This window comes from Sminthopsis crassicaudata, chromosome 2, assembly GCF_048593235.1.
Source record: "Sminthopsis crassicaudata isolate SCR6 chromosome 2, ASM4859323v1, whole genome shotgun sequence".
Taxonomy (NCBI): Eukaryota; Metazoa; Chordata; class Mammalia; order Dasyuromorphia; family Dasyuridae; genus Sminthopsis; species Sminthopsis crassicaudata.
Window position 1 is genome coordinate 452,006,003 of NC_133618.1, and position 16,411 is coordinate 452,022,413.

A 16,411-nucleotide genomic window follows, 5' to 3' on the forward strand; every position below is an offset into this window, starting at 1 on the left:
ATCCCAAAACGTCAAATAATCAAGAACTAGTAAGTCACAGACCTATTTTCTAAGCACTATAACATCTTCATGAGAATTATCAATGTATGTATTAAGAAAGTATTTTAAGGAAAATATCAGAAGAGAATAATAAGGCATTGGCTCCAGTAGGTTTTGCCCTGGTTACATTTGTCATTTTTCATGGCAGAGTATAGTTCTAGTCACACAAATGACTGAAAGGCATCAATATAGAACAAAAGATCCACTGTGTTTTACAAAGAGGACTTGACTCTATAGAGAAAAATGAAGCACTCAAAAGTCTTCTCCATAAGTTATTTTATGTGTAAATATGTAAAAATTGTCTTCTACTATCAATATTAAGGATGTTAAAAAAAAAAAAAAAACAACAAGAGAAATATCTTCAACAAAAGTCTTTACCCCTTTCATGTTGGATTTCCAGCACAGAATAAAAATCAGAGAACAATTCAAACACGTGTCCAAAACTGAACTCATCTTCCCCCTTCTTTATCTTTTCTTAACTGCCCTCTTCCGGTTGAGTATACTTTCCAGTCACAGAGTTATCTAGACATCATGTAGGTGTCATCCTTGACTCCTCACTGTTGTTTTTTTTTTGACCAATCTGTTGCCAAGACCTCTCAATTTCACCTTTATAACATGCATTCTCTCCTGACACTGATGCCAGGCTGCTACAAGCCCTCATCACCTCACGCCTGGGTTGCTGACCTTTTCCATTCCAATTCTTTCATTCAGTTGGCCAAGCAATTTTCCTAAAGTGTAGGTCTGATGCTCTCAGCCTTACACACACACCACCTAGTAAAGTTGTTCCCTATCACTTCCTAGATCAAATATAAGATCTTCAGATTTGAGTCCTTCATATCCAAGCTCCCTGATTAGCTTTCCAGTCCCCTAACACATACTCTACAATGCTGTAACACTGGTCTGGTCTATTTATTATTCCCAACTCCTGGGCATTTTCACTGACTGTTCTCCATGCCAGGAATGCTCTTCTTCATCTTTCCCACCTTTCCCAGCTTCTTCAAGTCCCAAATAAAACTCCATGTTTTACAAGAAGCCTTTCCCAATTCCTTATAACTCTAGGGCCTTCTCTATATTGAGTATTTCTAATTTAGCCTGTATTTATCTTGCTTTATACAGCTGTTTGCATGTTTTCTCCCTCACTACACTGTGAGCTCCTTGAGTTGAGTTTTGCTTTTCTCTGTATTTTCAACTTTTATTATATTATCTAGTACAAAGTAGGTCCTTAATAAATGTTTACTAACTTGAGGTATTCCACATAACTATTTGCAGATAGATCCTAAGACATCACAAAGTTGTCAGTTAGATCCCAAACCACTCAAGTGTGAAGTCTTAAGAATCTAAAAAGGAAAATTCAAATAAATGAATTAGTAATTATTGTCTACAACAGGATATATAATTGGACAAAGCCCACTGAATTAGTGCAACTAAATATGAATCTTGGACAGGTACTGTAGATGAATAATGAGCCAGGCCCAGAAATAAGGACCCAGGAAGACGGTCAGCTAAATTACATTTGGAAATTTACATTGCACTTTCAACAATCTCTAGTTGTACCCTATAACAAAACCCCATTTTTTAAACAGTGATTTCTCTTCCAACAATGTCATATACAAACATTTTGGATTGAACACAGACAAACAGTGGGAAGGTAGAACCAGGACTCAAGTCAACCATTCCTGCTCCCAATCCAGCCCTGGCTGTGTGGTCTCTCCATAAGCCCATTTTCAACTTTCACTTGAAGGGGCTATTTTAGAGAGGGAATCAGGGAGGACAGAGGAGAGGCAGTGGAGTGCTAAGCCAAGAGGCAGAAGCAGAATGAGAGTACAATACTGTACAATCAAGTTATCACAGATGGATGGACTTGGCTCTTCTCAACAATGTGGTAATTCAGGGCAATTCCAATAGATTTGTGATGGAAAGTGCCAGTCATATCCAGAAAAAAAGCTATGGACATCGAATGTGGATCAAAGCATAGTATTTTCACCTTTTTTTTTTTTTGTGGTGATAATTGTTCTTTTTTCTTTCATGTTTTTTTTCTTTTGATCTGATTTTTCTTGAACAGCACATGTTTAACTTATATAGGATTGTTTGCTATCTTGGAGAAGAGGAGGAAGAGAGGGAGAAAAATTTGAAACACAAGATTATGCAAAGGTGAATATAGAGTGTGCATATATTTGGAAAAATAAAATACTATTAAAAAACCACACCTGTGATAACTTTTTAAAAAATTTTATTACAAAATAAAAAAAATTTTAAAGTTATTACATGTTTTTCTGGAATGTGGATTTCTTTAAGAATTCCTTATGTAATGCTGAATTTGTGTAATGTGAAAATACATAAAGTGAGAACAGTCTACATCTACCTTGGACACTATTCTTTGAAGAATTAAAATTAAGAGTGATTCAGAGAACAATAATGGCAAAGCATGCAATGATGGTTTGTTAAGTGAGAAATAGCATAAAAGAGAGAGTAAGAAATGGAGAGTAAAGTGGATTAATAATATTTTAGGCATGCAGTACAGATGAGCTGGACTTGAATCTCACTCTGATACTTATAACAAAATAACCACTGACAACAACTGAACTCATGAAGTCTCAACTTCGATAACATAGAGATACTGCAACCTGTAATATGTATCTCATCAAGCTATTGTGATGCACAAATAAGTTATATACAAAGTATCTGTAAGCCTTAAAGCACTACATGAATATTGGTTATTTTTATTAAATAACTAGAAAAGGAGTTAAGATTTTAAATTAATGAGAGAAAGGTAATAGATTAAGATTACAATGGGGCTCATGGAATATTGTAAAGACCTCTGACACTCATGCTAAATGATCCTTTAGGAATTATGGGAAGACACAAGAAGCTTACAGGACAATAAAGTACAAGTAGGTTGCAAAGAGTCCCTTTTCAAAGAATACCAACATTGCTGAGGTCAAAGATAAAATACAACAATACAAGACCCTCCTTGTCTATGTTATAAAGTTATGTTATAAAGTCTATGTACTGTCTATTAAAAATTACAATGAGATTCTAGGACTTCAAGATCCCATGTTAACTTAGCCAAAATGTTAGCCTTCTAAGTCTCACATTAAGAAACTGAATTGATTTTAACTTTGCTTTCTTCATTCTCCTTGGTCAATGCTACAATTCAGTGGAGAAGGGAGAATGAACAGAGTAAAAAAAGAAAGTGATAATGATAGAAACATATAGAGACTTTGTACATAAATGAGTTACAATTCACAAGACTTTTAACTGAACCTAAGTTCATGGATCAACACATTCCACTTAATCTGTAAATTGGGAATAAATACCTGCACTATCCACTCATAAGATAACTGTGATGACCACGTTCTTTAAACCTTAAAGCAATATAGAAATTTGACTTAGTATTATAAACAAATAGACAAACATCTGGGGAAACAAGAAGGAAACCATTCTTCACCACTATTCCTCCACAAACCACAAGTTTACAGATATGTCACAGACTCAAAAAGTCGGAGAGACACTATGCTGTATGTCTGTTCTCTGTACAAAATTACATAATTTTACATATATGATTATGCTCAATTCAAATAGAAAACACTTACCCTCATCATCTTTCTTGCTCCTCAGGTGGTACCTACTGGGCGTTCGTTTATGGAAAGCTTCAACTTGCTGTGCGAGAGGGACATAAGTAGAAGTTGTTTCTTCAAAAAGCCTTTTCTTTCCTTGAGACAAATTGAAAGGCTTGGCAATGGTAGGCCCCTTGCCTACTCGGGCCTGCAGACAGAAAATTACATGCAAAATGGCAAATCTCCTTTGAAAACTTATACAGACACACACACTACACACAAATTGTAATGGTCTTTCAGTTAAGAAAATGTTTTTAAAAGCAGTTTTCTATGACTGCTGCAGTCTTAACTCTAAGCTGACAGTACAAGTCCCACACTCAAAAATAAGATTAACACAAATCCTAAAGCCTTATCCTCACAACTATGTTGTGAAGTAGCCAAAGTAAACAAAATTATGTCCATTTTATGCTAGAAGAACAAGACCAAATAAGTTTAAATGATTTTCGTAAGGTCATATGACTAATATGAGGGGCTCACACTTCCAATTTTGGAGTTCTCTAGGTAAGTTCTAGATCAGAAAAAAGCAAATGAGATCAACCAAATTACACAAAGTCATCAGCATCTACCAAGAAGGAGAATTACAACTACTTTTATTATAGTTTCTGGATAACCTTTTCTTTTTCTTACTATACACCATGACTATTTTATGGGGAAAAAAGGAATGGATTCTTCAGGTTAACTTGATAAGTTTATTTGTTTAAAGACTATTAAAAAGATCTCATGAGATAAATGATATAAAATACTATGTAAGATACTCAACTGAAATTCTCCTACTCTGTGGAACTTATTTCTAATTAATCACATCTAGCTTGGATGTGCTAACTTTAGGGTCTCCTTGGTCTTCATTCTATTCAAGATAGTTTACAAGGATATTTTACAATATGTTAAATGAGGTATCATATTATTACTAATACCTCATATTTCTGTGGCACTCCACAGTTTGTAAAGCACTTTTCTCAAAGCAAACTTGTTCATGAGTTAAGTGATAAAAGGATAGCTTCCATTCTACAGATGAGGAAACTGAGGTCTGCAGAAGAAATGTAAATTAAGAAAGGCCATTGGAGTCTTGCTTCATGTGGGTCTTTGTCCCATTCTCATTCAAATCATTATTCTCTTTCCACTTGACCAGTGCTTTGTCCCTGGAATGCTCAAAAAACATCCAGTAATAAAGTTATGATGGGTCAAAGGGTATGTGGTGCTTGATACAATTTCAAATTATTTTCCAGAATGGTTGGCCATGGAGTTAACATGTATCTCTCTACCCTTACTCTTATCTCCTCTGAGATAATTAATATTTAGAATAATAGCACAATGTCCTTTTGAATACATTAGTAACTAGGACTGGGTCATTTTGCCTATTACCTTACCGGAGATGGAGCATGCTTCCGAAGTTCAGATGTAAAATTCACCTCTTTGTATTCTTCCTGGTTTTTTGGGTGCTGTTTGATCCTATCATCTGTGTGGAAGTGGAAGTCAACTGACTTGGTTACTTGGCTAACAATTTTCTTTGGAGGCTGCCCTGGATACAGTAGACAAAAAGGAAAAAAAAAATGAAAACCAAAACTTTGGAAATATAACCACCATGAGCAGAGAATACTGCACAACCAACACTCTGAACTTGCAGACCCAATATAATATTGCCAGTTTCCTAATTTGCCACTGGCACTCTGAAGGTTAGACTCAGCCTCCTGGATAGTATCTTTGTGGATACTGCCAAAGGACAGAACAAGTCATTTTCTTTAATCCTCTCAATCCTGCCTTATTCTTGAAAAAGCATCAAGTTCGGTGCAGCTAGATAACATAGTGAATAGAGCACTGGCCCTGCAGTCAGAAGGACCCGAGTTTAAATCCAGCCTCGAAGACTTAACACTTCTAGCAGTATGACCCTGGACATGTCATGTAGCCCCAGGTGCCCCCCCCCCAAAAAAAAAAGAAAGAAAAAGAAAAAGCATCAGGTTTCCATTACCAAGTAAAACTACTAATAATTGTTCCAGGAACTAGCTTTGTTGCTACTTCTCTGTAGACCAAAGTTCCTAATAATCCTCAAGAAGATCAATGTTTATAGGGCAAATTATAGTGCTTCAATTGGCAGAATAACACTGCTCAGTGTTTCATCTTAATATTTTAGTTATCATATCCTACTTATCCAGACTATGAATCACATAGGAAGGCTTTATGGTAAAAACCTCTATCTACTGAACAGAAGCAATCATAAATGAGATTTTCAGCAGAGTTGGCCTATACCTGCTAGAGCTATTTTCAAGGACTCTTCGTTCTTCTTACGCATCTCTACCACCTCCTGTTGCATCTTCAGTCTCTTCTCCAACTCTTGTTCCTCTGTACTTTTTAGAACCTTCTTTCTGAAAAGAAAATCAAATTAGTCAGAAATAAAGATGGAATTGAGGGAGAACAAAAATGTTAACACTCAAATAATCCTAAAGAGTTGTTTCCAGGGGCAGCTAGGTGGCACAGTGGGTAGAGCATAGAGCACCAGCCCTGAATTCAGGAGGACCCTGAGTTCAAATCTGATCTCAGACACTTAACATGTCCTAGCTGTGTGACCTTGGGCAAGTCACTTAACCCCAGCCTCAGGGGTGGGGAGGGGGAGAGGAAGAGTTGTTTCCAAAGCCCCCAAACATGAATCCAGATATATTTTCATTAAGGTCAGCATGACCAAGTCAATGCTCACTTTGAAACTATCGAGTCACCACCTGCTTAAACTTTTAAAAGAATCTTATCTTTGACAAAGAGATCTATTCAGTTCCAATTGATCAATGATGGACAGAATCAGCTACACCCAGAGAAGGAACACTAGGAAATGACTGAACTGTTTGTATTTTTGTTTTTCTTCCCAAATTATTTTTACCTTCTGAATCCAATTCTTCCTGTGCAACAAGAGAACTGTTCGGTTCTGCACACATACATTATATCTAGGATATACTATAACATATTTAACATGTATAAGACTGACTGCCATCTAGGAGAGGGGGTGGAGGGAGGGAAGGGAAAAGTTGGAACAGAAGTGAGTTCAAGGGATAATGTTATAAAAAAATTGCCCATGGAAAACTGGGACACTAATACATTGTTGGTGGAGTTGTGAAAGAATCCAACCATTCTGGAGAGCAATTTGGAACTATGCCCAAAAAGTTATCAAAATGTGCTCATACCCTTTGATCCAGCAGTGCTACTACTGGGCTTATATCCCAAAGAAATACTAAAGAGGGGAAAGAGACCTATATGTGCCAAAATGTTTGTGGCAGCTCTTTTTGTTGTAGCTAGAAATTGGAAGATGAATGGATGTCTATCAACTGGAGAATGGTTGGGTAAATTATGGTAGATGAAGGTTATGGAATATTATTGCTCTGTAAGAAATGACCAGCAGGAGGAATACAGAAAGGCTTGGAGAGACTTACATCAACTGATGCTGAGTGAAATGAGCAGAACCAGAAGATCACTGTACACTTTACAACAATACTGTATGAAGATGTATTCCGATGGAAGTGGAGATCTTCAACATAAAGAAGATCCAACTCACTTCCAGTTGATCAATGATGGACAGAAACAACTACACCCAGAGAAGGAACACTGGGAAGTGTATGTAAATTGTTAGCACTACTGTCTATCTACCCAGGTTACTTATACCTTTGGAATCTAATACTTAATGTGCAACAAAAAAATGGTATTTACACACATATATTGTATCTAGGTTATATTGTAACACATGTAAAATGTATGGGATTGCCTGTCATCAAGGGGAAGGAGTAGAGGGAGGGAGGGGATAATTTGGAAAAATGAATACAAGGGATAATGTTATATTAAAAAAAATTACTCATACATATATACTGTCAAAAAAAATTATAAATAAATAATATTTTTTTTAAAAATTGCCCATGAATATGTTCTGTCAATAAAAAAAAAAAAAAAAAAAAATTCACAAATCTGATATACAGCTCAAATACCAGCTATAGAAGATCCTCACCTTATGGGTGGTGTGCAAGACACAGCTGCTCTGCCTGCAGGTCGTCCCTGGGAAGGCTCACTCTTCTGAGTATCATTTTTGGAAGCATTACTTTCTATGGACTTACTTTTGCCCTCAGTGCTAAAGGTCAAAAAATGTCAAAAGCAGACAATGTATTTAGTCTTCCCAGAGTCACATATAAAATCAGTTAAAGCATAATCAAATAAACTAACACTTATTAAGTACTTTCTAACATAAGTCACAGTGCTAGTTACTAGGAATACAAACACAAATATGAAAGAGTATCTGCTCTCAGACATTCAGAAAGTAGATAGAAGATAAGCTTGGAGGGAAGCAGAGAAGAGCACAATCACATAGAAAGAAGTTCCCAAGTAGAAGGTGAAGTCCTAGACTCCTAGAATTCCTAGAATGGAGTCCTGAAGAAAACCAGGGAATACAAGAGGCACAGGTAAGGGAACTCTAGGAAAGATTTGAGCCAGACATAGCATGGGAGTTGTGTAATAGGAGAGAAGGCAGATACTATGTGGAGGTAAATAGTCAATGAGATCAATGAGTCAAGGATGGCACTAAAGTTGTGAATCTGGGAGGCTGAATAAATGATGTTGCTTTCCATAAGAAACATAATTTGAAAGAGGTCTAAGGAGGAAAGATTAACTGTGTTTAGAACATGTCAAATTTAGAGTATTTATGGGACCATCCTGGTAGTTGAAACTGTCCAAAAATGATAACATGAATCAGAACTTGGCAGAGAGACTAGTCCTGTATACAGATTTAGGAGTCATATGCACAATCTGATGAATGAATTCATGATAGTCGATGAGATCACCAACTGAGATGATACAAAATAACCAGTGAAGCAGGCTTAAGACAGAGCCGTGAAGCTACTACTATTAAGTGTACATGAATAATGATCTAACAAAGAAGTCTAGGGAACAGACAAACAAGTAGGAGAGGAAGCAAGAGAAAATAATAGTGGTTAATACAAAAATCCAGAGACAAAAGCAGATCCGGGGAAAAAAAGGTAGCCAACAATACAAACAGTTATACTTTTTAGGAAGATAGGTATGTTTTCTGCCACATAATTAATTCATCTAATTCAGTTTAGCTACCATTTCATTAGTGTCCCTAGAACACTCAGTGATGTAGCAAGTATGCTTGAGACAAACTGATCTTATACTAGCAATAATATTTATTTAAATGCAAAAGCCATTTCCAATTGCCCTCACAAAAAATGTAGCCAAAAGAAAGGTTACTTTTTCCCTGAATATGAGAGGGTTAAGGGATAAAGCAAAGTCACCTAAAGTACGGAAAACCCAAACACCTGGGTACTCACACTTTCATTTTCTTGGAAGGCGGCATTTCATCACTGACTACTGGAACACTGTGTCTCTCTGCTTTCATTTTGAGCTGATGTTTCTGCCGCTGTTCTGATTTCTTCTTAGCAGCCATGTTTCTAGTCACTCTAGAGAAGATATCAACAAGAGTAACTAATACAGTATACTAATAAATGTTATTATCATTCAGTAGTTTTTCATTAATGTCCAACTTTTTGTGACCCCATTTGGGATTTTCTTGGAAAAGATACCAGAGTGCCATTTCCTTCTCCATCTCATTTTATAGCCCAGAAATCGGAGGCAAACAAGGTGACATGACTTGCCCAGAGTCACACAGATAGTAATGTCAGAAACCAGATTTGAACTCAGGAAGATGAGTCTCATAGCACCCCCTAGCTACTCCAAAAATATTATTTCTTACCTACTGAAGACAAATAGTTTTATCTTAATTTAATCTCTTCATGTTTAGTCTTTTTTTTAATATATTTTTTAATAATATTATCCCTTGTATTCATTTTTCCAAATTATCCCCCCCTCCCTTTACTCCCTCCCCCCATGACAGTTAATCCCATACATTTTACATGTGTTACAATATAACCTAGATACAATACATGTGTGTAAATACCATTTTCTTGTTGCAAAATAAGCATTAGATTCCAAAGGTACATGTAACCTGGGCAGACAGATATTAGTGCTAACAATTTACATTCACTTCCCAGTGTTTCTTCTCTGGGTGTAGCTACCTCTGTCCATCATTGATCAACTGGAAGTGAGTTGGCCCTTCTTTATGTTGAAGATATCCACTTCCATCAGAATACATCCTCATACAGTATTGTTGTTGAAGTGTACAGTGATCTTCTGGTTCTGCTCATTTCACTCAGCAACAGTTGATGTAAGTCTCTCCAAGCCTCTCTGTATTCCTCCTGCTGGTCATTTCTTACAGAGCAATAATATTCCATAACCTTCATCTACCATAATTTACCCAACCATTCTCCAGTTGATAGACATCCATTCATCTTCCAGTTTTCTAGCTACAACAAAAAGAGCTGCCACAAACATTTTGGCACATATAGGTCTCTTTCCCCTCTTTAGTATTTCTTTGGGATATAAGCCCAGTAGTAGTACTGCTGGGTCAAAGGGTATGCACAATTTGATAACTTTTTGGGCATAGTTCCAAATTGCTCTACAGAATGGCTGGATTCTTTCACAACTCCACCAGCAATGTATTAGTGTCCCAGTTTTCCCACATCCCCATCAACATTCATCATTATTTGTTCCTGTCATCTTAGCCAATCTGACAGGTGTGTAGTGGTATCTCAGAGTTGTCTTAATTTGCATTTCTCTGATCAGTAGTGATTTGGAACACTCTTTCATATGAGTGGATATAGTTTCAATTTCATCATCTGAAAATTGTCTGTTCATATCCTTTTACCATTTATCAATTGGAGAATGGTTTGATTTCTTATAAATTAGGGTCAGTTCTCTATATATTTTGGAAATGAGACCTTTGTCAGAACCTTTACCTGTAAAAATATTTTCCCAATTTGTTATTTCCCTTCAGATAATCTTGTTTGCATTAGTTTTATTTATACAGAAACTTTTTAGTTTGATGTAATCAAAATCTTCTATTTTGTGATCAATAATGATCTCTAGTTCTCCTCTGGTCATAAATTCCTTCCTCCTCCACAAGTCTGAGAGGTAGACTATTCTCTGTTCCTCTAATCTATTTATTATCTCACTCTTTATGCCTAAATCATGGACCCATTTTGATCTTATCTTGGTATATGGTGTTAAGTGTGGATCCATATCTAATTTCTGCCATATTAATTTCCAGTTTTCCCAACAGTTTTTTCCAAATAATGAATTTTTATCCCTAATGTTGGTATCTTTGGGTTTGTCAAAGATTAGATTGCTATAGATGTACCCTTTTTTGTCCTTTGTATCTAATCTGTTCCACTGATCTACCGGTCTATTTCTTAGCCAATACCAAATGGTTTTGGTGACTGCTGCTATATAATATAGCTTTAGATCAGGTACACTTAGACCACCTTCCTCTGAGTTTTTTTTTTTTCATTAGTTCCCTTGCAATTCTCGACCTTTTATTCTTCCATATGAATTTTGTTGTTATTTTTTCTAGGTCATTGAAATAGTTTCTGGGGAGTCTGATTGGTATAGCACTAAATAAATAGATTAGTTTGGGGAGTATTGTCATCTTTATTATATTCGCTCGGCCTATCCAAGAGCACTGAATGTCTTTCCAATTATTTAAATCTGACTATTTTTGTGGCAAGTGTTTTGTAATTTTTCTCATATAATTCCTGACTTTTCTTTGGTAGATGGATTCCCAAATACTTTATACTCTCAACATTTGTTTGGAATGGAATTTCTCTTTGTATCTCTTGCTGTTGCATTTTGTTAGTGATATATAAAAATGCTGAGGATTTATGTGGATTTATTTTGTATCCTGCCACTTTGCTGAAATTTTGAATTATTTCTAATAGCTTTTTAGCAGAGTCTTTGGGGTTCTCTAAGTATACCACCATGTCATCTGCAAAGAGTGTTCATGTTTAGTCTTAAGAGGGGCTTCTAAAACACAATCTTAACATTTTAGAGCTTGCAAAGTCCTTAGAAATTATTTGGTCTTTTTTGACAATAATGGAACAGAAGTCCCAAGATTTATCAGCCCAGGAATCACAGGATCACAAGCCATGTGTGAACACTACTTGAAGAATATAAAAGGTTTGCCTTTCATTTGTATTTATTCTTCCCCCTTTAATATTTCCTGAAGAAAACTTTTAATAATAGAACCTAAATTCTTAAAAGTTATATATCCCCTATGGAATGCAGCCAGAACAATATTTAGGGAAAAATTTATACCTACAAATACTTATATTAGTAAAACAGAGAAAGATCAAATCAATAAATTAGGCATAAAATTAAAAAACTAGAAAAAGAACAAATTAAAAATCCTCAATTAAACACTAAATTGGAAAGCCTAAAAAAACATACAGCAGAGATTAATAAAATTGATAGTAGGAAAACCACTGAACTAATAAATAAAATAAGGAGCTGGTTTTATGTGGGGAAAAAATAGATAAACCATTGATTAATTTGAAAAAGAAAGAAAATCAAATTATCAGTATCAAAAATGAATTAAGCTAGGATATGTCAATAAATCTGTCAATTTACAAAAATATAAATATAAATAGCTGAAATTAACAGAAGAGGAAACAGAATACTTAAATAACCCTATTTTAGAAAAAGAAATTGAGCAAGCCATCAACAAACTCCCGAAGAAAAAATCCTCGGGCCAGATGGATGCATAAGTGAATTCTACCAAAAATTTAGAACAATTAACTCCAATACTACACACAAAATATTTGGAAAAACAGGTTAAAAAAAAAGGGGGTCCTATCAAATTCCTTTTATGCCAAAAATGTGCAGATACCTAATCAGAAAAAGTGAAAACATAAAAAACAAACAAACAAAAAAAAACAACTATACATCAAACTCCCTCAGAATGCTAATGCAAACATTTTAAATAAAATAATATATCACAAAAATTATACTCTATGTGCAGGTGAGATTTATACCTGGGATGCAGGCCTGGTTCAATAATAAGAAAGCCATTAGCATAACTGACCATATCAATAACAAAAATCAAGATAAATCTTATATTTATCTCAATAGATGTAAAAAAAGTTTTTGACAAAATATAGCACTCATTCCTATTAAAAAACACTAAAGAACACAGTGGGAACAAATAGAGCTTTCCTTGAAATGATAAGTATATCTATCTAAAAGCATCAGCACTATTTGTAATAACAAGATAAAAACCTTCCCAGTAAGAACAGAAGTGATGCAAGGATGCCCACTATCCCTGTTGTTATTCAATACTGTACTAGAAATGTTAGTTATAAAAATAAGGAAAAAAAAAATTGAAGAAATTAGGATAGGCAATGAGGAAACAAAAACTATCACTCTTTGCAAACATGATGTTATACTTAGAGAATCAACTAAAAAACAAGTGAAAATAATGAACAACTTGCTTAGCAAAGTTGTAGGATATAAAAGTAAACCCATATAAAATCACCAGTATTTTTATACGCTATCAACAAAATATAGCAACATGAGATAAAAACAGGAATTTAACACTCTTTGCAGATGATATGATGGTATACTTAGAGAACCCCAGAGATTCTAATAAAAAGTTATTAGAAATAATTCACAACTTTAGCAAAGTTGCTGGATACAAAATAAATCCTTAGCATTTTTATACATCACCAACAAAATGCAACAGCAAGAGATACAAAGAGAAATTCCATTCAAAACAACTGTCAAGAGTACAAAATATTTGGGAATCCATCTACCAAAGAAAAGTCAGGAATTATATGAGAAAAATTACAAAACACTTGCCACAAAAATAAAGTCAGATTTAAATAATTGGAAAGACATTCAGTGCTCTTGGATAGGCCGAGCGAATATAATAAAGATGACAATACTCCCCAAACTAATCTATTTATTTAGTGCTATACCAATCAGACTCCCCAGAAACTATTTCAATGACCTAGAAAAAATAACAACAAAATTCATATGGAAGAATAAAAGGTCGAGAATTGCAAGGGAACTAATGAAAAAAAAAAAAACTCAGAGGAAGGTGGTCTAAGTGTACCTGATCTAAAGCTATATTATATAGCAGCAGTCACCAAAACCATTTGGTATTGGCTAAGAAATAGACCGGTAGATCAGTGGAACAGATTAGGTATACAGGACAAAATAGGGTGCAACTATAGCAATCTAGTGTTTGACAAACCCAAAGATGCCAATGTTTGGAATAAGAGTTCATTACTTGAAAAAAACTGTTGGGAAAACTGGAAATTAGTATGGCACAAATTAGATATGGACCCACACTTAATACCATATACCAAGATAAGATCAAAATGGGTCCATGATTTAGGCATAAGAATGAGATCATAAATAGATTAGAACAACAGAGGATAGTCTACTTCTCAGACCTTTGGAGAAGGAAGGAATTTATGACCAAAGGAGAACTAGAGATCATTATTGATCACAAAATACAAGATTTTGATTACATCAAATTAAAAGGCTTTTGTACAAATAAAACTAATGCAAACAAGATTAGAAGGGAAATAACAAATTGGGAAAATATTTTTACAGGTAAAGGTTCTGATAAAGGCCTCATTTCCAAAATATATAGAGAACTGACTCTAATTTATAGGAAATCAAACCATTCTCCAATTGATAAATGGTCAAAGGATATGAACAGACAATTTTCAGATGATGAAATTGAAACTATATCCACTCATATGAAAGAGTGTTCCAAATCACTACTGATCAGAGAAATGCAAATTAAGACAACTCTGAGATACCACTACACACCTGTCAGATTGGCTAAGATGACAGGAACAAATAATAATGAATGTTGATGGGGATGTGGGAACACTGGGACACTGATGCATTGTTGGTGGAGTTGTGAAAGAATCCAGCCATTCTGTAGAGCAATTTGGAACTATGCCCAAAAAGTTATCAAACTGTGCATACCCTTTGACCCAGCATTGCTGTTATTGGGATTATATCCCAAAGAAATATTAAAGAGGGGAAAGGGACCTGTATGTGCCAAAATGTTTGTGGCAGCTCTTTTTGTAGTAGCTAGAAACTGGAAGATGAATGGATGTCCATCAATTGGAGAATGGTTGGGTAAATTATGGTAGATGAAGGTTATGGAATATTATTGCTCTGTAAGAAATGACCAGCAGGAGGAATACAGAGAGGCTTGGAGAGACTTACATCAACTGATGCTGAGTGAAATGAGCAGAACCAGGAGATCATTATACGCTTCAACAACAATACCGTATGAAGATATATTCTGATGGAAGTGGAAATCTTCAACATAAAGAAGGGCCAACTCACTTCCAGTTGATCAATGATGGACAGAAACAGCTACACCCAGAGAAGGACCACTGGGAAGTGTATGTAAACTGTTTGCACTACTGTCTTTCTACCCAGGTTATTTATACCTTCAGAATCCAATTCTTACCGTGCAACAAGAAAATTGGATTTACATACATATATTGTATCTAGGTTATACTCTAGCACATTTAATATATATGGGATTGCCTGTAATCTAGGGGAGGGAGTAAAGGGAAGGAGGGGAAAATTTGGAAAAATGAATACAAGGGATAATGTTGTTAAAAAAAAAAAAAAATTAAAATTACTCATGCATATGTACTGTCAAAAAATTATAATTATAAAATTAATTTTAAAAAAAGAAAAGCCAGAAAACAAAAAACAAAACAAAAAAAAATTTAATTTAAAATAATTTTTGATAATATAAAGTACTTGGTAGTCTATTTACCCAGACAAGACTTACCAAGAACTACAAAGAAAAAAAATTACAAAACACTTTTCACACAAATAAAGTCAGATCTAAACAACTGGAAAAATATCAGTTGTTCATGGGTAGGCTGAGCCGATACAATAAAAATGACAATTCTTCCTAAGTTAACTTATCGATTGCCATCCCAAACTACCAAAAGATTATTCTACATAGCTAAAAAAATCAAAAATAAACAAACAAACAAAAGCAAAAAACTCAACAACAAGAACAAAATTTATTATGGAAAAACAAAATAGCAAAGGATTAATGAAAAAATAACTAATATGAAGGAAAGTGGCCTAGCTGTACCATATCTCTAGCTGTATTAAAAAGTGTAATAACCAAAACAATCTAAGACTAGCTAAGAAATAAGAGTAAAGAATCAGTGGAATGGATTAGGTACGCAATAATCTAGTATTTGATAAACCCAAACACTCAAGTTTTTGGGATAAAAACTTGTTATCTGACAAATACTATTGAGAAAACTGGAAAACAGTATGATAGAAACTTGTTATAAACTAATATCTTACATTATATACCAAGATAAAGTCAAAATGGGTACATTATTTAAATGTTAAGGGTGATACCATTAAAAAAAAAAAAAAAAAAAGGGGTGATACCATAAGCAAATTAGGAGTCTGGAATAGTTTGTCAGTCAGATATAAAGGAAAAATTTATAATCAAATAGGGCAAAGAAAGCACTATAAGATGTAAAATGGATAATTTTGACTATATTAAGTTTAAAATGTTTTTGCACAAGCAAAACCTATGTATCAAGATTATAAGGCAAGTGGTGCAGTGGATTCAGCACCATTCCTGAAGTCTTGAGGACCTGAGTTCAAATCTGGCCTCAGACACTTAACACTTCCCAGCTGTTTGACCCTGGGCAAGTCACTTAATCCCAATTGCCTAGGGGCGAGAAGGGAAGAAAGATTATAAGGAGGAAAAAAATTTTAAAGCAAGTTGTCTCTGATAAAAGTCTCATTTCTCATATATTTAGAGAATTATGTCAAATTTATCAGAGTACAAGTCATTTCCCAATTGA

The 16,411-nt window shown here is 34.7% G+C and overlaps 1 protein-coding gene across 8 annotated transcripts in view; it reads right to left on the bottom strand.

Annotated features, from left to right (window-relative positions):
• Positions 1 to 16,411, bottom strand: part of TPX2 (TPX2 microtubule nucleation factor) — a 71,165-nt gene that overhangs the window by 27,984 nt on the left and 26,770 nt on the right. For all 8 annotated transcript variants that reach the window (XM_074292793.1, XM_074292790.1, XM_074292797.1 and 5 more), the window contains 5 exons: positions 8,969 to 9,097; positions 7,636 to 7,755; positions 5,901 to 6,016; positions 5,024 to 5,175; positions 3,633 to 3,804 (listed from right to left, as the gene is read on the bottom strand). In XM_074292793.1, the coding sequence (XP_074148894.1) occupies positions 3,633 to 3,804; positions 5,024 to 5,175; positions 5,901 to 6,016; positions 7,636 to 7,755; positions 8,969 to 9,097 (689 nt within the window). The remainder of the gene's footprint in view (positions 1 to 3,632; positions 3,805 to 5,023; positions 5,176 to 5,900; positions 6,017 to 7,635; positions 7,756 to 8,968; positions 9,098 to 16,411) is intronic.